General features: G+C 39.0%; 1 protein-coding gene across 1 annotated transcript in view; it reads left to right on the top strand.

Annotated features, from left to right (window-relative positions):
• The first annotated feature begins 646 nt into the window (after positions 1 to 646).
• Positions 647 to 23663, top strand: part of nrg3a (neuregulin 3a) — a 356064-nt gene continuing 333047 nt past the window's right edge. Inside the window, exon 1 of the mRNA XM_085427252.1 lies at positions 647 to 1387. Coding sequence (XP_085283378.1) covers positions 664 to 1387 — 724 coding nt within the window. The 5' untranslated portion in view covers positions 647 to 663. The remainder of the gene's footprint in view (positions 1388 to 23663) is intronic.

Here is a 23663-nt window from a genome sequence, read left to right as displayed (position 1 = left end):
CATTTTTTTTTCTTTTTTTCGGTCCTGCCCAGGGTGGGGAAGCAACTAGACCCACCCTGCAAGTTTAACTCTCTGATTCGATATTACTGTCCCGTCGTGGATTCTACATGGAGGGGACACATTCGGCATGTTAAGGAAAAGTGTTTTGGATTCTTTTTCTCCTTTTTTGCTGCAATGGCATCCAAATACTGATGCCATGGATTTCCTACACGTACAGATGTAAATCTGTTTCTTCCCATCCATCTCTCCCTTCCATCTCTCCTTGTTACTCCCTATTAGAGGCATCACTTCCATTTTTCCTCTTGTTAACCCTGCTGTGAAGACTATTGGAGTTCACTGTTGCTTCAGCTGGACATTGAGAGTTGAGCAGGACTAAACACGGACTAAACACTTATACGTCTATGCCAGCTCTTCAATTTTTCTCTGGGTGTCTCTGCGTGTGAGTGTGTGTGCTTGAGCGTTTATGATTGTGTGTATGCATGTACCTCCTGCACCCTTTTTCCTCTCTGTCCATCCTTGGAATACATATTTTTGTGTGTGTGTTATTGAGAGACAGATTCTGTGGGGTCCATTCCTTCAAATTTCCATTCGTTTTTTTCTTCTGGCCTTGTTGGAAACCTTTCTGCCATGTGCAAACGATGCCTATCACAGAGTTAACCCTTAATGAGCCATAAAGGACGACAGGGAATGATGAGTGAGTGTTCTGGGGCAGCTGCATCTGGGGCAGTAATCCTGGAAGAACCTGAAGGTTCGGGGGCTTCTGCGGGCCGGGGGGAGGGCCAGGCCCAGGAACAGGGTCCCCTTCGCTGTGCAGTTTGGCCTCGTCAGCAGACATGGCTGTGTGTGGTTCCTTTACTTATTGGTTTTATTGGCCTTGGATTGAGCCTGATGCTGCTGAAATGGATTGTTGTTGGTACAGTGAGGGATTACGTCCCAACAGATCTAGTGGATGCAAATCGAATAGGACAAGATCCCATCTTCCTCTCCAAGCCAAGTGGGATTCCCAAGAGCCCCGATACTACCACTACTACAACTACTCCTACAATCGATAGCAGGAACCCCACTGCTAGAACTGCTACTGTGGCAAAAGGTAGAACTCGCACTACTGCTACCACCACAACTATAAATGCTAGAGGGGGCGGGGCGTCAGGCAGTCAGGTAACTCCTCGGAATCCTGGAAGTCGTAATGGACGTGGACCTTCAGGTTTTACCACAACTACTGCAGCACCACGTACAACTTTCATAATTGGAGCTGCAACATCTAGCTCCTCACCGCCCAATCCGACGGTTCTTCATGACTCTACACAGATGTGGACGGCAGAACATACTACTACAGAGACGATCTCCACCACACTCACCACACGTACGCACAGTCACCGCAAAACCCGTAAGTCTTTCATATACTACTGACTTGTGTTGTGTTTCAAAAGCTCCACTGATTGGTTAATCATCACTAAATATGACATCTGAACTTTTTTTTTTTTTAAACGTGATCTTATGGTTTCTTCCAAAACTTTTTTTTTTGCAATTTACGTGCATGACCTTCCTGTTTGGGAAATAATGTTCTTGATTGGTTTTATAGTCAAAACATTGAAGATGAGTGATCAATAGTATTGATTGGCATAGCGAGGGTTTCTAAGTAGTAGTCAATAATCAAGTTTAGGTATCATTTTGGGTATATATAGGTTTGGAGGGTTTTTTGTGTTTCTCTAATAATCAAATGATCTTAAAATTCTTTTGCAAACAAACCACATGAAAAGATCTTCTGCAGCATCCTGAGTAACTTGAATAGAAATTTATTCTGATGCATTAGATGGTGAATCTTTCCCTTCTGTTTTTACCTCTGTCGTGCTCATACTATTGATTTGTGCTACGGGGAATTTTCTTGCAGCAATCAATGAAGCACACACCCGCACGCAGAGACACACACACACACACACACACACACACACACACACACACACACACACACACACACACACACACACACACACACACACACACACACACACACACATACACACACACACACGTCTTCCTCCATGACAAATTTCTCAGCTCCCAAAATGGTGTCACATTGTGTGCTGAACCTTCGTCTGCTTGTTATGTCCCTGTTTCTGATCTGGGCTTTGGACTACGCTCACAGCTTCACAGTCACAGGAGTTGCTTTATTTTTAACAGTGTGATCTCATGCACTGCATGTATCAAGTCTCTCGCATCTGTGCAGAGGGGTACAAAGCCTCACAAAGAAAAAACTCAAACCTAGCATGTGTTTCGTGATTTTTAGCTGATGTGGGTTCCTATATTTCATATGCTGTTTATTCCTTCCTGCAGTTTAACACTGTAGTTAACTTTCAGTTGACATAATATCAGTTAATGAGTTAATGCCAACGCCATGATCAATTACTTGTGAACTAATAGATGAGAGTGCATGTCATATATCGTTTATCATAGTATACATCATCAAGTATTTTGGAATGTATGATGCACACAATGCCCCCTATTATATTATGATAATTACATGTTGACAGTCATTTTTTAAGTATCTGATAAACAAAATCACTCCATTCCACCTTGTGTCTTGACTGCAAAGGTGCAGCTGCTTCTTTTGTATCCATGATAATGAAAATGTCCCCAGATTACATGAGAGACCGGGGAATGTTCCCTCTGATAATTAGAAACATAGAGGAAAAATTGTGTATCATTTCATTACCAGGAAGAAAAATGGGAGCCATTCATCATCATCAGTTCATTTATTAATTAACCATTAAAAAGGAATGCCATTTCTCCACCAAGTGAAAACCATTAAGCTTCGGTGATAGATATCCCAGGGAAAATGTCATTCCTTCACCAGCTCGCCCAAGAAAGTTCTGGCGTTGCACAATTGCCAACTTGTTCGATAATCCTAAACACCCTCCACCCTCCCACCTCTTCTATTCTACCACCCACATGCTGCTTTGATTTGAAAAGGCCATCATTTTTACATTAACTATCCATTATGTGTAAATGCGTTATATAATATGACTGAATTGGCTGTGTTGGCTTATGCTCAGAGACTGGAGAATTAAAGTATAGCGGGCCATCTGTGTGTTCTTATCAATGCTCTCCCTTCCTTTGTAGGTCACAAAATTAAGAGTGACACAGATTTGTATCTCACACTGGGCTGTGGTCCTGTAACTGATCTGTTAAGTGAGCAAAATAGTATGTTGCCGTGCACACACTCTCAATGTAAACTTAAAATCCCAGATGTAAAAGTAGAGCATACCTAAAATATTGGCTAATTTTTTGTTATTTTATTTTCATGACTAAAAGCATTTTTTAAATAAAAAATTATTTACTAGGTTTCAAATATTATTGTTAATGTAAACACAGAAATCTATATAAATAATTTCTTTTCTTAAAAAACGCTCGCCAAGCACAAAGCTCCTAGGAAAATAAAAAATAGGCAGTTATAAGCCTTTTTAGAGGGGGTCTAAAGTAATTCTCAAGTAATTCTCAAGTAATACTTAAGTATTTCAGCTATTCGTGGGCGGTTGGGTCCTTAACCACCGCGAATACCGGGGGTTAACTGTACTTTCATCCGCAGAACTCCTGATGCTTTTTAGCTTTAAGGGATATTTGGTGACATTCTAGCTTGTCAGTCAAAAATTCAGGGTCTGGCAACTACAGGAAGATATTATAGTTAGCAAGTGTCACTTTGCAAGAGTGACTGACATATCTAAATCTGTCGCAAAATCTTAAGTTATCCCTATGCTTTAAGCTGTAGAAAAAAAGAGACCTAGGATAAAAGATATCATTAAAAGGAGCCGAGTGACCTCTGTGATACAGGGCAAAATGTCACTAATCCCAGTGGGATAAAATGAACTGAAAACTGGATATGTGTTAATTTAACTAACTGTAACTAGTGCTTCAGATATAATGAACTAGAAATCAAAACATATACAAAATAAAAATAACACGTATTAGTAAAGAGTAGCAGATGAGACTATGTAGTCATGAGTAAATCCATGAAAATGTTGATTCAGTGGTGAGAATAGACCAGGACTTTGTGTTTTTGTGTATGTGTGTGAGAGACATGCTACAAACACAAATGAGAGAGAGAGCGATAATGATACATTCAGTAGATTCTGATTTTTGATTGTTCTTTACGAAATCATTTTCAGTGTTAAGCTTCAGAAGATGTCGTAGTGCAGTCTGAGGTCTTTGCCTCCATGCTGAGCCACTCAGTGGGATTAGGTAACAGTCAAACACTGGCCCTGAAACCTATATCCAGATTAACAGCCCATCACCATGACCATGGAAGCAACAGAATTACATCAGCCCACCTATCAGTCACATGCATTCTACACAGACTTACAAGCAGCAGCCTAACTCCTGCAGGATTGTTTTGATATATGATCTGTGGCGGGATGTTTTTCATTAAATGATGCTGAGGTGACATGTTTAAGGCAGCGTTTTGTCTTAGCCATGTTTTAGGATCCCTCAGGGGTACTGTGAAGCAGTCTGGGGAAGTAGTTTATGCTTATGTTAACAACACAGATATGACAATTACACAGAGTGAAGTTGTGTTTATAGCTTCATTCTGTGGCAACAGTATGATGTAGGGAAGTTGTATCTGTTTGTAGTGTTTATGACAAACATATATATTTTAAATATGCACATTTTACAGAAAATAAATCGACTTATTTCTTTGTGCAGATTCTATTATTTCATCTGGCCAGAGCTTTTTATGAGGACCTGTTTATGGTTAGCATATAAAATAAAAGGATAGTTTCTGGGCTGAGCTCTGGTTAAGAGAGATGCTTTTCGTCCCCTGTGAAACATAGTTGTTTTTTCGTCCAAGTTGTCTGATAAGGCTCTTGAGGTTTAATAAGATACACATTCCATGGTGGTGTTGGCATTCCTAATCCCAGTCTATCTTTAACCTCTCAATCATTACTATCATTCAAGACAGAAGAGTTAGTGCTATTATTGTTTGGATTTCAAAGTCGTTGTTTCCTAAAAGAAACAAAATATAAATTAACTCATTCACTGCCAGCCATTGGCAGTGAATGAGTTAAACCCATTGACTCATTCACTGCAATTGACGGCTATAGACGTCATTTCATCTCCCATTTAATCTGATGACGAGATCTCAACAGTAAATTAATCAGAAAATTTACTTCAGCTTTCGTCACCTCTGGCCAACGCCAGCGGCATCACTGTACATGTTTGCATTACACTAATCATCTCAGAGGGAGAGCTTTTCAGTTTTAAACCAGATTTTCCTTTTTAAACCAGATTGTACAGTTCGCGATCTTTACATTTGGATTAGCTGTCTGGAAGCTGCTTAGGAACAAGTTCCCAATGGGGTTTTTCTATGTACTCTATGTGTGCACTGTATTCATTGATGCCTGTGCCACAGCAGCCTATGACTAAATACAGCTATATATATTTAATGCATTTGAACTAGCTGCGACCACTTGTGTGAATAATAACGCAAATAAGCACCGTTCTAGAAGTCTGATTGCCTCCTTTGCAAAGAAATGACTTTTCTGCACAAAATTACAGCTTATGGTTGATGAAATGTGCTATCCAATATTCTCTTGTGCCCTGTAAGAAATGTGTTATATTTTCTCAAGAATTCTGCCAAACGGTTGAGGTTGTTACTTTAATGGGTTATCTGAGGTCTAAGCAAAAGAGAGAGAGAGGGGAAAAAAAGATCCCATACTATTTGTAATCAGTGGGCGGGCAACTGCACTGAGCCCCAGACTCCCATGGGCCCAGAAAGTCTCAGCCATCTGTTGTTAAGTTGATAAGCTGCAAATTTAGTTTTGGAATTTGTCACCTAATATTGAATTTAATCCATCGATGATGCCATAGCTTATATATTTTATGGCAATCCATAGCATTAATATTAATGTATCTTCCATGTAACGTGACATACCCCTATCTTACTGACTGCTTTGATACACACAAATGTAGCTATATATGTGTGTGTGTGTGTGTGTGTTTTCCTTGTGATCCACCTTGAGTGGGATGGATATAACCAAACACTGATCAAAGCACCTTGAAGTTTTTTGCTGATGCAGGCTGCGATGCTTGACCACTAACCGATCACCTGAAAACCTGTCATCTCATCTATTCAGAGTTTTAATTTGCTCGAGATGCTGTGCAAACAAAGCTTAACATGCCTTTGATTCATTGTGATGAAATGTCTTGCAGGGAGAAGAGTGATGAAATTTTAATGATGCGAAAGAGAAACATGTTCAATATGTAGTGGAAAGTGTAAATAATTGAAAATGGCCCTTTCACGAATCATCCCATACTGAGTAATTCCCCACTTCAGTGAATGCAGGTGTTTAGGGTTCTTTCACTTTTTGCAATGGGCGAAATTGCTTTCGGTGGTGAGGAAAATAAGACTTAAAGGTTTAAGAATTTTTCAGAAATGTTTGCCAAGGTTGAAAGTCTCCATCTGCCTCACTTCCTTTTTCCTGTTCGCCATCCCTTACAAGTACATCTATCAACAGGGTCCAGATGATTATAAAGTGCTGCCGCTAACTTCTGAGGAGCTTTTAATAATTCATTCAGGTTTAAGCTGCCTTGATTAGATGAGGCTTACACTATTTTATTGGAGCCCATGGTGTTGAAGGTAACAGCAGATGAGATGTAGGAGAAGTAAATTCCTTTTCTGGTCGGGTTCTCCAGAGGAAGCTGCCACCTGCTAGCTAAGTGCTCCAGTGTTTCCACTTTCTAAGGTGTTTTCTAATGTGTGGTCATTCAGAGTGCTCGTGGAAAACAGAATCATCAATATCACAAACTGGAATCGCTTTAAAAAAATTAGCATTAGCAATAGCATTTTTATTATATATATTAGGTTGGACAGAACACAAGGACTGTATTGATTTTTCTGGGTTGTTAAATATGAGAGTTTTCCATGGAGGTAAATAATCTACAGCCCCCCCTTTTCCCCCAAGCTGCACCTTTGCCTCTCCCTCTTATTAAATCTGTCAGCTGGCCTACAGCAGCAAACCATTTAAAAAAAGTAAGCAAATAAATATTAGACTGTTATGAGTTCAACTATAGCCAAGAGCTCTTTTTTTTGCATGTTTTGCTGTACTTATTTTCGGGGAGTTTAGACCGGGACACACAGCTCAGGGGGAGGGGAACTTAAATACCTAGTTGACCTGCAGAATCAGTGGACATAATAAAACAAAAGTAATAATTGTATGAAACCAAGACGTAACTTGGCTGTAAAAATGTAAACAATGACCAATCGAAAGCAAGCAGCTTTAAGTACCAGACGGCAAATCAAACATGGAAAAAAGGCAGCAAATGAAGATGTAACCTAGCAGGGTATCCTGACACCGTACAGCCTATCAATGGCCTATTTTGTAGTTTTAAACAGTGTGGTCTGAATCCAGACTTAAACAGAATGTCTGGTTTTGGGCAGGCACTGTTTTACCACTCTATCAATTTTCTATCAATTTTCATTTAACTCTCCATTTGTCGGAGGATCAGATAATCAGAAAGTTACGTTTGACTTCTGGTTGCCAGGATTCGTGTAGATTCACATTTGACATCTTAACAAGTAAATGTTTCAGCTGTTGGCCCCAAACTCCAAACATGCTATTAACTATTAACTGTTCAAAATAGCAGATCCTGCAACACTGAAAACATGTGAAACTGGTAAATGCTTTGTAAGGACAAGAGAAACATGAATGTTCATATATAAATGCAGAATTTCCAGAACTAATTTACACTGTTTCAGTCTCATTTAGCTCCCATATTCATGTGTTCAGTATCATTTGGTGTTCAAGCAGCCTGTCAAAAACCAGGAAGGACTATACCACGAAGGAAAATTGTCCATATGTAGACATTAACTTCAAAAAATATATATTTTTTTCCTATTCCAGTGTAAAATATTCAACACTGGTCTGAAAAAAAAAAACCAGAAACAAAACTCGTTCACCTTACATTCTGCTCATTATGCTGCTGGCACCTGATGGTAAACAATGCCATTAGCAAAGATAAAATGCTGAGATAGAAATTATTTCACCTTGACATACAAAGGGCTAGCAGAGGGCCCAGCAGTTCAGCCCAGAACCAGTTCTAGTCCGACATGATTTCTTTCATTGACTAAGCCGCTGATTGAATTTTCTTTACACTGCTATCTCTCTCTGTCCCCCTCTCTCTCCTCGTGTCACTCACTGCATGTCTCTCAAGGTCAGCTTGACTGAATCATTTTGCTGCCACTCCTGCAGCTGATGTTGACTTTACTCAGTGGAGTTGCATTATGAGTGGTTATATGCAAGGTAAAACTCAAAGTTAGCATTTCCAGTAAAGATGGAACGCAGGTATTGCAAAGTAAAATACATGAAAAGAGAGCATCCCTTGTTCAAAGAGCGAGAGAGAATAAAAAACGTGACACAAAAAGTAAGAAAAATTGTGTTTGGTTGATTATTTTTTATGCTGTAACATTACTTCTTGGCAGTAAATCTTATACTGTTGGAAAGCCTTTTTATTAGCCTTTAGATGATGCTACATTTGCAAGGAAAATGCATTTGTAGGTTGAGCAGCAGAGTTGAGTATGTGGGCTGGGCCCATGAAAAACTTACAGCTTATTCAGCAAAGAAGCAATTGTCTTGCTTCCGTGCTGTTTAATTGAAATGTAGACATGTATTATCTATTCTGACATACAATAATGTGTAATACAAACTAGACAAAGATAATCTTGTTTTTTATCAATCATCAACATTTCATTGCATATTGTGAAGAAATGTAATATTGCATCAAATTAAACTTCAATTAAACTGTTTAACAATAAACATTCTAAAAAAGTAACCAAGGTGGTTCAAATGAGATTTTACAAATACATGATCTTATGAACTATAATGTTAAATCTAATTCCTTTTTACATTTAGCACTGCTGCTGCATACGTTATCTTTCATTTAAGGTCTAAATAAAGATGCCCTCATTGTAATCTAATAAGCCAATTTTCCTGACAATCATTTTACACATTAGCATTACCTAAGTGGTTCCAGCTTGTTGTTTAGTTATTGGTAATGATATATTTTCTAAATCTAGGTGTCTCCATTATATGAGCAACCTTAGCCTAAGCAGCCTATGCAGGTTATTGATCCCATCGTGATTGTATCCTAGTCTTTTGCCACTCAGCAGTTTAGCAGGCAGCCCTGTGAGCAAACGGGCCTGCGTATGGGTGTGGGTCTGATTATCCTGTGCTCACTGCATTTTGCTGTGGTTATTTTTAGCTTCAAAGATTGTTGCCAGCTTCTCTCTGTGAGGCTGCGTGGACTGGCTTTTCTGGTGGAGGCCTTGGAACTGACAGCACTGGAGGAAATAGAACAAAGAACCACGGAGGCAGACAGTTGAAACAGTGACTTTAGTGTCAGTAGAAAATGTTTTTATTTGGGAAGCATAACAGCTAGGGAGGATTTAGCATGTTCAGCTCAGTGAAAAATGATTTCTGTCTTGTGTTTGTTTATTTTGGGGATTCTGCCATTGTACCGTATCTTATTATGCAAAGTAACTGCAATTGTCTTCAATAAGACTCTAAAGATGTAGGAGGCTATTTTCCAGGAAATCAGAGCTGTTAAGCAGGCATTAGTCATTATGTTACCATGCTGAAGGCAACAGGAAGCTATCCAGAAGGTCACTTTCACCTTTGTGAAAAACACACTTCAGTCACACACACACACACACACACACACACACACACACACACACACACACACACACACACACACACACACACACACACACACACACAAACTCATTTTCACTACCAGTTTGTCACACATTCATTCTTGGTCAGGACTATGGGTGGGACACAGTAATATGGTATATGCTTCATTGTTTCTTCCTTCAATACAATCATCAAAGCACTGCCATCAATTATGATTAAGTGTTTATTTATTGCAAGTGCTCTAAATACATTCTACCCACAGTTTGACTTACTGCATTTATGACTTTATGAGTGCCCTCTGTTTTCTTTAATATTGTATTTTTTCTTCTTCAATTTCATGGATATTGTGCTTTAATATATTGTAGATATGGATCGTATATAGCGATACAGAATTGCTGTATCATGGCACTATTGGTATTTTTGGCAACATAAATTGTAACCATATCGTAACCATATCATATTGTAAGCCAGTCATCAGAGCCCTGTGTCAGCACATTTTAACACACTGTCGACCATTTTAAATCCACTTTTGATATTCAGATTGTCTAACTATGTGTAAGTATAAAACTAGAATAGGGAGGCTGCAGTGACCACACAAATCACAGGAAATTGAATCCCACATAGGTCCATCATTTCTATACTTTTGTGTTTCATTGTTTTGAGATATTTTTTTCAGTCACATTTTGGTTTAGCTATAGACAACCAGCTATTTGGTTAGGTCTGAGGGGGGAAAGAAATCATGGTTCCTTTCAGCAAGCAGCCAATTTCAGCAGCCTTGTTTATTTACTCTCTTCTGCATATCTATAACAGGTCTTGAGGGTCTGCTATTTAAGTTTGCTCAGTATATAAAAATATGCAAGAGGTATCCTGTGTGATGTTGAGGTTGTATGGGACAAGTTCAGAGCGGAGCTGCCATCATATGAGAGACAGTGGTCCTCTCAGCTCTTCGAGCAGATGGTCACATCATTTCTGTTTTGTAGCCTGACAAAGAGCATGTGTTTGTGTGTATGTCTAAACAGGAGATTCAGTATTCTACCACTGTGGCTGTCTCTTTTAGTCTATAATGCTGTCAAACAGTTTGTGTTGTACCTCATATATATCTATTTGTGTGTTTGTGCATATATGCAAAAATCTTCTTCGTACTTCTATGCCTAGTGTCTCCTGTTCTCGTGTCTCCTGTTTTTCTGTCTGTCCTCGGGACACTTACGAGGTCAGACCAACTTTCTGTGACAAGCCAGGTGAACTGGTGGGTTGTCTGTATGATTTCGAAGACACAGGCCTATTTATGACAGATGGACTCCCTTGCTTTCTCTCCTTCGGCTATCTGACTCAGAATTTGGGAACAGATAAGAAAAAAACAAACAAACTATATATTGTACAATAAGGCTGATGTGACTGAGCATGGTTTAAAAGCCAAAGGCAAGAAAGCAATGAATGGCAACAGAAAAATATGTGGAAAATTTATTTATTAAATTAATAAATAATAATCATAATAATTTGATCCAAGGTATCCACTGAGGATGCGCAAACAGAATTACAAAGGAAACCTTTCCATATTGATAAGATGAGGGGGAAAGGAAAAGAGCCTTGGTCCATTGCAACCGTGCACTCTCCCTTCATCCCCCCTCTATTTTCTCCTCTCTGCCCACTCAGTTCATTTACATTTACATTACACCCAGCTGGACTTGATTTGGTGGCCAGTTATAGATGCCGAGATTCTGATGTTGTTTATCGTAATGGGCTCTGGGGGCTAGCAGTGTCAGCTGTTTGCAAGGTGGTAAGTGCAGTCAGTTTGCTAGTTACAAACTAAGTAGCTTGCTGCAGTGTTAGCAACCTAAGAGTTTAATGTCTGCTACTTGTCACAGTAACTAGCTAGTTGGGATATCTAACAAAGTCTGTTTGCAGTTAAACCCTTTTGGGCCTGTTTTCTGGGCCTGAGCTTTGACACATCTTATAGAAATCATTATATCTGTAATAAAATACGATAATTGCAGTGATTAATAAAAGCACCTATTATCTAATAACAGCCATAAGTGTTAGACTTAGAGCATAATAAATCATTTGAAACCGTACAGAGTTGTTGTGTGAAAGCCAGAGATGGCTAATTCAGGCTGATATCATTGATGCAACTGTGACACAACTGTGACCTCATCTACCCCACTGAAACTAATGCTGTCAGAACAGGGCATTTTGTGTAATACCAGAAGGTCATTCATGCTGGAAAAAAACTCAGCTGAATCACTGCTCAGAGACCAGACAATTCCCCAGCCGCCAAAATGTAACACATTGCTGCTCTATAGCAGAGTTTACACTTGCTGCACATTATTATTATTATTATTATTATTATTTATTTTATTTTTTATGGGAATTCAAGTTCATAAATATAGTTGTTGTTAATTTGACATCTTTAGTAGTATTTTTGGATTTTTAAGATCATCACTGCCAGTTTTTTTGTTTGCAAACAAATACACAGCTGATGCTGAATATGTTTCCATAGAGAAGTGCTGCTTCTACAGTGCTGAGGTATTACTCACATATTTACCCATTATTGAACAGTCAGTTTTTAAAGTGGTTAGATATTGCTGCCCAGGTAAAATAAGCAAAGTCCTCACAGCTGATATATATGTAGTCTCTCTCTCTCTCTCTCTCTCTCTCTCTCTCTCCCTCTCTCTCTCTCTCTCTCTCTCACACACACTCACACACACACACACACACACACGCACATCATGCACAGGCTGTTGCTAAAGTAGGTAAGGTAAAGTAGGCTTAATACGTCAGCTAAATGAAGATGAAGCACTGAGGGAGATGTGGTTTGAAAGAGTGCAAGAATGTGTTAACAAAAGGAAACATTAGGAGCAGGCTGAGATGTAGACCAAAATAGTCCATCAATCCATACATTTTGGAGGGGGCTGATGCATATAGCAGCACGCAGTCTCTGCGAGCCAAAGTAGACCCCAGGCAGCTTTCCAGGCTATCACAAAGCTAATGCATACACACGCAAAACATCTCATTCACACTTAAATTGACACTGGAGGCAATTTGGGCTCCCAAATGAAGTTCAGGAAACTTGCAAAACCCATACTGATGAGGCAAAAACATAAGATCTTCTTGTCTCACATAAACGCTGCTCAGAGCAGTTAGACATGCTAAGACTGAGGAAGCAGGATAAACAGTTTTGTGCAAACTATGAAAACTAAGAGAATGGTTGATTAATCAGTAAGTCCTCTTAATGTTGATTAAACTAATGATTTTGACAAATTTTTTGTGTCACAACTACAAAAATGATCTGGCATGGTTAGAGTTCAGCAATAACTTTATGAACTATCTATGATAGCAAATATTCTCCGATCAGCTAATTATTCATCTTCATGCTTTTTGTCAACACCAGTTTCATTCTGGCAGGCTGTGGTGCCCCAATACTGACAACAGTTATTCAACTGAAGTAAACTGTGCACTGAGCAATCATCCAGTTTGATTATAATGCCCACTGATGTTGCTGAGATACATGCCATCACAGTATTATCTTGGTAAAGGCAAACTGAAACGGACAAATAGAAATTACACCACATCCTGGCTGCCCTACCTTCACAGTTTCCTGTGTCTTTATGGGACATGCATTTATGGAGCAGTGGGCATGTGTGATACAACACAGCACAAACAGTTTGTGCCATGAATACTCTCTTTTCCTACATACCGGTATAAAAAATTATGTTATGATAGTGAACTATGAATAAAACGGCTTTAGTGATGACATTTTTCAGTGATTAGCTGGACAGTGGACTTTCAGTCATCGCTCTTTACGTTTTGAATCTTTTGCTGTATAAAAATTGCTTAAATTGTTTCTATTACACAATAAGTCAAACGTGGCCTGTGGTTTAGATGTGCTTGATTCCTGCAGAGATGAACACATCAGAGTCATGAGCTGTCAACACTCCATCCGCCACATGTCAGCGGTGACTGATGTCCAGCGGCAGCACTCTCTGTTTCGCAAATCACAAACACACACTTTCTGCAGCACATGCAAACCAGTTGTGGACACACACATCTACACACCACCTCCCACATGAAGACAGCTAGGGCATCGCACTCGTGGCCATGTGCCCTGAGAGGAGCACAGAGAAAGATGGACAGGCAGCAGGGACACGGAGTCAACTTCTCACTTCAGATAATGAACCACATGTGAAGCATCAGCTCAGCTCCAATTAGATGAGATGATAATTATCTCAGCACAATTCACTCATCCTAATCAGGCTGTGAACTACTTGTTGGGTTAGAGAGGATGTTAAGTAAAGCAAAAGGAGCAGAATTCTTATTTGGAGCTGCTGTGGAGCCTTTTGTCATCTTTTTCTTTGTACAGAAATTGTTTATTTGCCATGACTGATCGAAAATCGTTGATCTTTTCTTGGTTATCATGCTGGACAACACCTGTGTCATTACTATTCTGCGCTGTTATACAAATTCTAATTTAAATTCCTGATTTGCTATTGTGTTGCCAGTTGAGGACACTCAGAAGTGATTTAGCTTTTCAGTGCATGTAAGTTTCTCTGTTGAAAATGTTCAACACCTGCAACGTCTTGGAAAAACATTCTGGTTGTTCGTAGCGTTTACATTCGTGAGTCAGAAAAAAAAGACAATATTATGTATGGACCTATTAACCCGAGTACTTAAAATTACATCCATGCCTTTTGCATTGTTTTCTTTAATTATTATAACTCACTTAGTACTCATAACTCAATAGTACTTTGAAATATGTAAGAGAAGTCAATATACCCTCATATGGAGATGCAAATAAAGGTGTGTGACTATAAAATCTGCAACATTTTAACCGTACAAATTCCCACCTGTACTAAGTACTTTAACATAAGTTAAAGTTGTTTTCCTTCTGTTTTGGTAAGAGTCAATACAAAGGCAAAATCCAGTTACAGAACACATGGAAACACAAGAACATCTTTAAAAAAAATATATATATATTATATGATAATTAATAATCCACTTATCAATAATAAAATCTATGTTATTGATCTGTTATTTATTTTGTGCGTTTTTCCTGTTTATTGTTTTCTGTTTGTCCTCAGTTACCCTTCTCTCTCAGTCTCTTAAACGTGTAAAAGAGGGACGGTCAACTAAACCATGAATGACCTACATCGATGACAGTTTGGCCTTGTTTCTGTGTCAGTCCCGTTAGCGTTGCCTTTGACATTTGGTAGCTGACCTCAGTAGAGCACCACTCTGCTCCCCTGTAGTAGATTTATGATCTGTTTGAACATAAATAGAGAAAACGTGTACATATACCTTTTTTAAATTCAGCACGGACACTACAACATGAATAATAAATATATCACCTTCTTACAGTGTGACACAATAGACTTTCTTTTTTACAGAAACTCCATACTGAGAATATTCTCTGTGGCTATGCTTGAGCAGAAGTATATGATGACTATGGCAAACTGGTTGAAAGTATCTGACAAGAAGGGACTACAAACTACCAAAACACAAAGAGGAAAGAAGCCAAACCCCTGTACTGGTAAACCAATGACACACCAGTCCACCGTGTGTATGTCATGCTTTGCCTCTCCAAAGCACGAAATGGACAAGCATGCAGAAGTTGCAGCAAGCTGCCCCAGCTGAACATAAACACGGGACAGGGTTTAAAGCGGTTTTACTAGCACATTTACATGTAAATACACATTAGCCACCTAGCTTAATCATTTCAAGCATAAAGGGAGAATGCACTTCATACCTTCTTTGGTCACTAGCGACTTCTTGGCTTTAAGTATATTATCTCCCCCCCTGTTGGTACGGCAACATCTGCTTCACCTTTCCAAAGTGTGGCATCCACACAGTGGTCCAACATGGCTATTTCACGCTTCGCCATGATATTGGGTTGGTTAAACAGGATGATGTCATATCCGAGTAATTTAAGGGTTAACCCTGGGTCTACTGTGCTATTATGCTTGGATATAATGATGGTGAGAATGAGATGAGATAGATGTTTAGAATGAGATCATTCATCAACAGGAATAAATGAAAACAAAAAGCCAGTGGTGTCTAATGTGTTTGCTTTGCCCTGTTGAGCATCACTAATAGAGATTCTTTTTTTTTTCCTTCCCTACCCTAACCCGACAAGGGTGCCAACAATTAATTTTGTTCTATAGTCCTTAATATATAATCATGTTTGTCTATTTATTCCTTAATATTACACCGTTAAACACCATTAGATGTGCTGAGAAACTATCCTTTAAATATTAATGGAAAAATTGATTATAATCCATCATCTCCTCCCATGTCTTAATGATAGAGTTGTGATACTGGGGGGGTGTTTTAATGAAGCAGATAGCTAGCTTTTTTCTGGCTTTTAAAGCCAGGCTTTTCAAGTGTTACTGACCAAAATGTTTAAAGGACACACACATTGTTACAGTCATTTAATATTACTGTTCTTTTCCTTTCACACACACATACACTCACAACACCTGTTTCTCTGCCGCCGCTGTGTTGCTTTGTTCTTGTATTATACTTTTAAAAGCTCCATGTCAGCTGCTTTGTTGCTACACTTATCCATGTTTGCGATTCATCAGACTCTTCCAACATCACCCTTTTCATGGGAATGTGCAGGGAAAAGCCTGGGTTACCTTAGCTGGTAGATAACCACCCTTGCGTGACTGCTTATCCTGATTGTTGATGTTAGGATACGTGAAAAAAACAAACAGACAAAAAAAATCATCCTGGGTATGCTGAACTTGCTCATAGCAAGGTTGAGTGGAAGAGAGAGCTGGCTAGCTCATAGGGCTAGCTTCTACAGCCTGGGAGACAAGAACGCTCCATTAGCTCACAATCATCAAAAGCCAGCCAATTCTAACCAATCTTTGTCCAATGTCAGTATGAACTGCCTCTAAGATATTGAGAGGTTTATCACATAACTGTCCCAGACACTTAAAACTAAAGGATTGTGGCATGTTGTACGATTTTCTTATAGACTAGTTTTTTAAATTCTTTTATTCTCTTCCTTTTTCTCCCTAAAATACAGAAGAATTGCTGCAATGTTCTCCTTGGCAGTATGTATGTTTGTTTTTTGTTTTATTTTCTATTCTATCATTTTAATGCACTTTTCAATTTGCACATAAACAAGCCTTAGTGTAGATTCTTTAAATGCTTTAAACTTGTGAAATATCTCAAAAAAGCTTGTGTTTCATAAAAATTGTTTTTCTGAAATGTATTTATTATCAAAACTTGTTTATAACACATTCCACTTTCACTCATTTCTTTTTCTATATGGCTTACAAAGCGGCCATTTACTGGAGAGCAAAGTGTGCACAAATCCACATTAGGTGAGCAGCAGTGAGCTGTCATGATATGTCAGAATTAGTGGAGCTTGACAAATTATGTAATCTTTCACTTCAGTTTATTTTCCCAAAGGCAGTTGATGCTCTGAAACACTGATGCACTGATTTATGTTTGGATTGGTGAAACTTTATGAGGTAAAATTTCATATTTGGTTAAACCGTTCTGTTACAGTGAAACAAGAGCTGTTGATTTTCCAGCTGATCACGATGCTACACTAACCTGTGATCAAGAGCTCTGCATGACTACTGAAATAATGAAATCCATGGATACAAGCTTCCTCCAAATGGTGGGTGGCTTCAGCTGTAGAGATGGGATGAGGAGTGTGGGAGGGGCTCTGAGTAGTAAAAGTCTACTCCTCCACATTAAAAGAAGCCGGTTGAGGTGGTTCAGGCATCTGACCAGGATGCCTCCTGGGCTCCTCATAGGTGAGGTGTTCTGGGCATAAGCCACCAGTAGGAGGCCCCAGGGCAGACCCAGGACATACTTAAGAGATTAGACCTCTCAGCGCGCTTGGGACTCCCTTGATTTCCTTTAGAAGAACTGAATGATGTGGCCGGAGAGAGAGAGAGGTCTGGGTCTGATCATGTATCTGACATGATTGTTGTCCCAGTCACATAGACCTGGATAAGGACACTGGACGCGTAGATGACATTTGCATAGAAACCTAAGAACTATTTTTCACTGGGTCTCATAATAATCAGATTTGAATTCTATATGCGTGGCTTTGCCTGTGTTTACTTGTGAGCCCTTATTAAATCTCATCCAGTATGTTAACGATAATCTGAACATCATGGTCTAACAAACATCTAAACTTCCTATCACATCTCTTTCAAAAGCACCACACTGACTGCACAGAGAGACTATTAACTTCCTGAGCAGGGCTTCAATGGGATTAATGTGATTTCACTACTGACCTTGTTCTGTCTGCCTCTCTCTCTCTCTCTCTCTCTCTCTCTCTCTTTCTCTTGCACTTCTATGTCTCGCTCTTAGTACTCAGTTTCATCATGTGAAGTTACAAAATGTTACAGATGTTTGCTTTCAGTCACGAACGAATCTTCACTACCCCGTCAGCGACCTTAATCTGCCTTACCTACATACTACATTTTTTTCTCTTATATATATTTAGGCCTAGTTCTTGTTTCTTATTTAAAATAACAAGCAAGCAGTCCACACATGTTGACTTGAGAATATGGCTCCTTTATAACACAGTGTAACACTTCAGAGAGGTCAGTGCCCTTTTTTTTTCTTTTTTTCTTGCAATTTTTAACAAAAGTCTATTGGACGCTGCAGTTACTCCTTTGTGAAATTCATGGCCAAATTCCACAGATTCCAAATTCCATCGCATTTCATGGAATTTGGCTTCGTAGTTGTGTGCTATCTTGTGAATTTTTAAAGAAAAAACAAACTCACATTCAAGCATCATTGATCAAATACTTCCTTATTGGGTTACTGAAGACAAAATAATGTGTTTTGCGTGTGCCTGAGTCCACCAGATATTTATTTTCTATTACAGAATATTTGGATGTTGTGTAAATGTAGATGAAAACATTACAAAAACTCAGACATCTTTATGTAACATAACATCACGCTGGTCATTTTTGTTTATTGTGCTGCAGGGATATCAGTAAACTTAGTTTGCTTACCATTTAGCACCAACTTTTACTGTAGCATTGACATAGACAGTCGATGTCTACCTGCACTCAGCAGAAACTGATGAAGTCATTTGGATGAGTGACGAAACGTTTCTCCCACTGAAAACGCTACGTCCAGATGAACTGAATCAACTTTTTGGGACAGTCGATGTAGAGTCCACCGTGCCCTCACTAACACTAACTTCAATACAAACAATTATCTCTTTTTTAGAGTCCGTGCCTAATTGACCACTTGTTAAATATATTCCAAGATAATGTCTATGTTTCTATACTAATTTTAGTACTCTACATCAGACAACAATGGGAACATATTTTGGCTGGCATAGCATACTGGAACATCTGCACCGAGTATGGCCTGGAGGGCCAGAGGTCAAAAAGAACACGCCCACTATGGTTGTTGAGCATGACCAAGCTAAGGTCCTGTGGGACTTCCAGATACAGACAGACAAACTGGTGATGGCTAACCAACCAGACATAGTAGTGATGGATGAGCAGAGGAAGACAGCCATAGTGATAGATGTAGTGATACCAAATAACAGCAAGATAAGGAAGAAGAAACATAAGAAGCTGCAGAAGTACCAAGGGCTGAGAGAGGAGCTTGTGAAGAGGGTGGAGAGTGAAGGCAAAAGTGGCCCCAGTAGTAATTAGAGCATTCAGGCCAGTGATCCACAAACTGGGCGAGTAGCTCCAGCAGATCCCAGGCAAACATCAGAGATCGCTGTTCAGGAAAGTGCAGCCCTAGGAACAGCAAAGATACTGTTCAGAATCCTCAAGCTCCCAGGCCTCTGGTAGAGGACCTGAGCTTAAATATATATACATATTCCATATATAAATACTTACATACATTTGCAACATTTGAAACATTTTTGATATGTAAGATCAGGCTTAAAGTATTTGCAAACTATTGCATTTTTCTTTCCTTTGACACTTTAAGTAGTGTTAGCTTTTTTAGGGATGGGGATGGAAATTCTGTTTGCTTGCTCCAACCTGTAGATAATGCATTAAGGGCACACATGTTATCCTCATGCAATAGCTACACATGCAGCTAAAATAATTCTAGTAATTGCTGTCAGTTGTATAAATTCTATTAAAATGTCAAATGCACAGTGTAATTTCTTATCCTTTTTACTTCCTCGGATGGGTATTTAGCTTTTCATCATAGCTACACATGCAATTTGAAACAGCAGGCTTATTGGCACAAATGCAACACTCAGAGTCACATAAATCTGATGGTTCCTGTTTGCAGTAATGGTTTTAATTGCCTTCCATCCTAATGCAAACAGGCAAATTGAATGCAGATGTACTGCTGTTATAAAAACGTGGAGATAGATTCACATGTAATGATGCATTATCTTAATACTTTGTACAACCATTTATGATAAAATGCAAGACTAAATTACGAATATAGAAAATGATAGAATGATAGAATGAAAGACCATATAATCATATAAAGTGTGGTTCTACTTTAATACTAAAAAGAAATGTTTGGAAGATGAAACAACAACTAGCACACAAAACCTATGTGACTGTATAACTGAACCACAACAGAAATGTAAAGAATTAGTCCTGAGCCTTTCAATGGTGACCTAACATCAACCTGGAGATGAAGGACATTTTCTTGTGATGCTTCAATTAGAGATTTTGCATTATCTGAGAACTATCAGCTCTTTCATATCTGCTTAACTATAGCGTGTGTGGCTAACTACCAACATCAATAACATCAATCAAGCTATACTATACAATTGGTGACTGAGATATGTTTCAGTTGAGAGGAAAAAAAAAACCTTGGTCTCCAGGGAATGAATACTGATCACTGAACACATATACATCCATATGAATGTCATTAAAATAGCAGTGCAAAAGAAAGGACAAGCTTTGTTTTTTTAGTTAAGACTTTCCTTCTTCTCTCCTTTGCTATTAGTAAAAAGGGCAAATGCCATCCTGCTGTTTGGGACTTACTCTCACACTCATTAGAGTACCAAATACCCTCCAGCAACCAACATCCAAACACACATTAACCTTTACGTATTTTTTTCTCTCTCTCACACGCTCATTCTCTCTCTTTCTTGCTAAAGCTTTAATTTGCTAGACCCGCATCCCCCCACCCTCCTCCTCCTCCCCGCATTCCACTACATCCTACTTGGCACCAGAGTGAATCACTCTGAAGATTTGGAGCAACAGCTGTGTTGATGTATGACTTGCATGCTATGTCTGGGCCAGTTGTGGCAGTTATTGCTCCCTTTGTGACAATGCAGCAAAAGAAATGTGGCAAATTTAAAGCCCTGTGGTCCTGCATTAATAAACAATGAGGTCACTTTGATTTATGGAGGTTTCTGTATGAAAGTTTAATGAGAAAGATAAGAAGACAGGTGTCCTTCTGTGTGGAGCATCCTATTAGGAGGATCCAACTTAGCTAACATTTGCTCTCTGTCTCTCATTGAGTTTTGGGGTACAGCTTGCAGGGCATTTGGAAGTGTCTTATCTAAGGCAGCTAATGTTTGTCTTTGATTCCTGAAGGATGCGTTGGCAACTATTGGTTGTGTATTTTTTGCTCTTGCAATTTAATTGGGCCAAAAACAAAACTTTCTCTCCATCATTTTTGCCAAATAGCAGTAAATGTCATGATTCCGAAGCGTGAATATTGCAAAATAGCCATTGCTGTAGAGGTTCTTACTTCAGTGTACCACTTGTGGAAAAGAGCGGCCCTTCGTGAGAGTGCTCTTTCTTTAAGCCCTAGACGGATTACAACAATGAGTGCTGGTAAAGTCATGGTTGTGACAGGCAGGCAGAAAGGTTTATTGAAGCTGAGTCTTTTATAAAGGTGCGAGATGAATTAAATATATACTTGGCTTCATGTCTTCCTTACTCAGTTTTTTATACAAAAATCCCTCAGTGTCTTACGTATGCTTGTTGTCCCAGAGCCAGCTGCTAATTTTGAAACTGAAATTATAAATCTTGATATAGGCTCTGATTGAGCAGGGCCAATTAATAACCTCGACAAATCCCTTCAAGTTATGTCAGAAGCAATTTAGGAAAGGACTCTCACTGTCTAAAACACTACAGTATGTACAACCTGTTTACAAGACGAAATTGTCAACTTGCCTGGAGGAATTAGGATGTAATTACAAAAACAGGCATGCTAGCTGGCTTTAAATTTGGGAGTGAAGGGTGCTCGTGGAGTACTTTTTAAGTGATTTTCCCTCAGCGTATCTTGTTAATGCTCCGCTGTGTGTTCTTGTCACCGCTAACAGTTCTGTTTGTTCAGGTGTTGTCACTTCTGCAGGTTTTGCCATATATTTGAACTAGTATCATTCTCAGGCTTTTCAGCGTATTTCATCTCAATCAATCAATCAATCAAACAATCTATCAAGGCTTTATTCGCCACGTGCAGGTTGCCCCGCAGTGAAATAGGACCCCCCCGACCTTACACACACAACACAGACATCACATGGAGATACAGTTCGGAGATCGGTAGCGTTACAGAAAAAAACCACTGAAATACACACTACAATGGGAAGGTACAAGAGGAACTGACTATCCCCGCTGTCATATACCCAGGACAGGTCATCATCTATCACAGGGCTAATGCATACAGACAGGCAGCCATTCACTGTCACACCTACAGCCAGTTTAGAAGCACAAACCTGACCCCCTGCATGTCTTTGCACTGTGGGAGGAAGCCTGAGTACCTGGGGAGAACTCACACAGACACATGAAGAACATGCAGACTCCACACAGAATGGATTTAAACCAGTACCTTCTTCCTAATCAGGGCACCATTATCCCACTCAAAAAGACCCACAAATATCTCAAAATTCAATATTCATATAGCACCAACAGCAGTGACCTCAAGGTACTTTATACTGTACTGTCAAGACCGAGACCCAGGGAAAAAAAAGTATTTTGATTTTGATTTTTTTCAGATAAATCAAGTGTTGGGATGGTAAAAAACACATTACAAAAACAAAATTATTTTTAACTAATTTTATTTAAATTTTACAACATGTGCACTACAGTGCACAAGGGGAGTTCACTGATCACGAATGTGAAACTAACAAAATTCAAGAGCTATTTAAGAAAATTAAATGCTCCACTGAATTTTTTGTAAGCAGGATATTAAAACTTATTTATATAACAATATCATAAAAATGTAGATCATGGGTCAACTTAGAAGTCACTGACACTTCATTAGCTGTAAGCCATTGGTTCAGGAACAAGTGATTGCACTGGGCTTTCTATTTCACAAAAGTCAATTCATTTATGATATCTGAGGAAGTAATGTGATTTTTTTATTTGGAGACACAAAGCAACATTTGGCACTTCCCACATCTCACATATGTTTTACTGTTGCACCCAACCATTCTACAAATGAAATGCCTTGGACTGTTAACCATTTCAGGCAAGTGGAGTGAACCATATTTTGTTACAGTCTCATCTGGTTGGGGCTTCCTTTTCTTGATTTTTGGAGAGAACTCTTCATTTTTGGTATTATTCAGGTCTTGATCACATGTTTGCCCCTGGTTTCTCAGCCAAGAGGAGCTTGAACTCCAGATACTGTGAGTTCTTTTGGTACATTGAGATCATTGACAACTTTCAGCAAAGACGTGATCTTGTAGAAACAATCAGGTGTCATGGATTCAGCTATAATTACGACTCTTGTTTTTTTTTTACTTTAGTGGAAAATGTTTCTGCATTTTACCCATATTTTATTTTTAACTCAAAATCAAAAATTCCAGATTCTCCTACATGTTGGTTTTGGACCAGATAGGACGACAGATTTCAGGTGGCCCTGTGTCTTTCTCTATTACATCTGCCACTGCATCTTGATAATCTTCGTCCTCCTGGGTTCTCACCCTCTCCTATCTGGCTCACATGACTCTCATCTTCTGAAAAATCTATGTTTGAATCACCCTCAATTATTCTGTTAAGAATTCTCTCTGCCTTTGTCAAAGAGTTGTCTACTAGGAAAAAGTTAAATAAATAT

Source organism: Rhamphochromis longiceps, linkage group LG13 (genome assembly GCF_057381845.1).
Source record: "Rhamphochromis longiceps isolate RC_006_pf linkage group LG13, R_longiceps_female_GT1.1, whole genome shotgun sequence".
Classification (NCBI taxonomy): Eukaryota; Metazoa; Chordata; class Actinopteri; order Cichliformes; family Cichlidae; genus Rhamphochromis; species Rhamphochromis longiceps.
This window is presented reverse-complemented; position numbering and strand designations above follow the sequence as displayed.